The sequence below is a fragment of the Zingiber officinale genome, chromosome 10A, assembly GCF_018446385.1.
Source record: "Zingiber officinale cultivar Zhangliang chromosome 10A, Zo_v1.1, whole genome shotgun sequence".
Taxonomy (NCBI): domain Eukaryota; kingdom Viridiplantae; phylum Streptophyta; class Magnoliopsida; order Zingiberales; family Zingiberaceae; genus Zingiber; species Zingiber officinale.
Window position 1 is genome coordinate 14,576,980 of NC_056004.1, and position 1,795 is coordinate 14,578,774.

Genomic DNA, 1,795 nt, shown 5'->3' on the forward strand with positions numbered 1-1,795 from the left:
GATTCTATAGCAGGAGGAGCTCTAATGAACAAAAGCCTCGATGAAGCCAAAGATATCATAGAAAATATGGCGCAGAACCACCATCAATGGGCATCTAAAAGGTCCAGTGGCTCTTTTACGAGGAACCTAATTAAAACATTAGGGAAATTCGACGTAGATGCAGTTACACTGATGTCTGCAAAGCTGGACACTCTAACCAAGAAGTTTGAAGCCTTGGGGAACAACACAGCTAATGTAATAACATGTGTTTGCGACACTTGTGGAGGTACGAATCACACTCAAGACACTTGCCCCTTTGGGCCGATACAGGCACAGATGAACCAACTTGAGCAGTGTGATGCAATAGCCAGTTATAATCAGAGGCAAAATAATCCGTACTCCAATACATACAACTCTGATGGGGGAATCACCCCAATGTCTCATACCAGAATAACCAGGATCAAGGACCAACACATCAGAATTTTCAGCCTGGGCAACAAAGCCACCAATCTGGGCAGCAGACCGATCAACAACTGCAGCCTTCACAACTTTCTAGGATTGAGAAGATGCTTGAGTAAGCTCTCTCAGAGCAAAAGGAGATGAGAAGCGGGATCAAACAACTGACTCAGAGGCTGGAGAACTTTGAAAAACATCAGAAAATGCAAGACAGCCAGATAGCTCCGTCCGTCTCAAGAGCACATAGCACATTCCCAGGGAAATCGGATTTAAATCCAGTGGAACACTGCAACCGCATTAAACTGAGAAGCGGATGTACTGTGGGAGGTTCCCAAATCACCACTCAGAAGGAGCTTGAATCAGAGAAAGAGCCCTCTGTCCCGCTGCCCAATCGAACTCAAAACAGGGATGGAGAAGAGGCTGCTAAGAAGGTTGAAGAAACCCTTCAAATAGTCCCACATAATCAGACGATCCCTTTTCCTCATAAGCTTATAGCAACCCAGAAAGATGAAGAGTTCAATCGGTTCCTGAAGAAGATCAAATAAATCTACATAAAAGTACCACAGATTGACGCACTACACCTAATGCCGAAGTTCATAAAATTCTTAAAGGGAATCCTCTCTAACAGGAGGCAAAAAGGTGACTTCGAGACTGTAGCATTAACAGAAAATTACAGCGCCCTCCTTATGGCAAACTCTCCACCGAAGCCTCAGGATCCAGGAAGTTTCTCCCTACCGTGCAGAATTGGTCCTGAACTTATACCGAGAGCTTTCTGCGACTTGGGGGCCAGCGTCAGCCTACTTCCGTACTCCCTATACAAGAAACTAGGCCTCTAGAACATAAAATTAACCACCATGGCACTGCAATTAGCGGACCACTCATGCAGCTACTCGATGGGAATAGTGGAAGATGTGATAGTTGAAGTGGGTGGGTGTACGGTTCCCACAGATTTTATTATTTTGGATATGGAGGAAGATCCTAAGATACCGATTATCCTTGGAAGACCATTCTTTGCCACAGCTGGAGCCATCATCGACGTAAAAAGTCACAGGTATCCTTGGAAATTGGTAAAGAAAAGATCGATTTCGATTTATCAGATGCCTTCATCTACAACTCCTCTCCTCAAGGACATTCTCTCAAGATCAACATACACAAAGTCGAGGAATGTAATTTCCATGAGAGTTCTCCTCCAGCAAACAACACGAAATACATTTGTCCTGCACTAGCGAAATTGAAGGCATAGGCTGGAGCATTAACCCTAGGTAGGGAGCCGTCCTTCCACGTGTTTAGTACGCCTTAACAAAAACAGGGTCGAGCTAAAGACCTAAAACAAGCGCTTCTTGGGAGGCAACCCAAGGGT

General features: G+C 44.9%; 1 protein-coding gene across 1 annotated transcript; it reads left to right on the top strand.

Moving 5' to 3' along the window:
- The first annotated feature begins 578 nt into the window (after positions 1–578).
- LOC122026472 lies at positions 579–1,271 on the top strand. The gene is made up of 2 exons (XM_042585214.1): positions 579–958; positions 1,064–1,271. The coding sequence occupies exons 1-2, from the start codon at positions 579–581 to the stop codon at positions 1,269–1,271; spliced, it is 588 nt and encodes a 195-aa protein (XP_042441148.1).
- Positions 1,272–1,795: the final 524 nt, after the last annotated feature.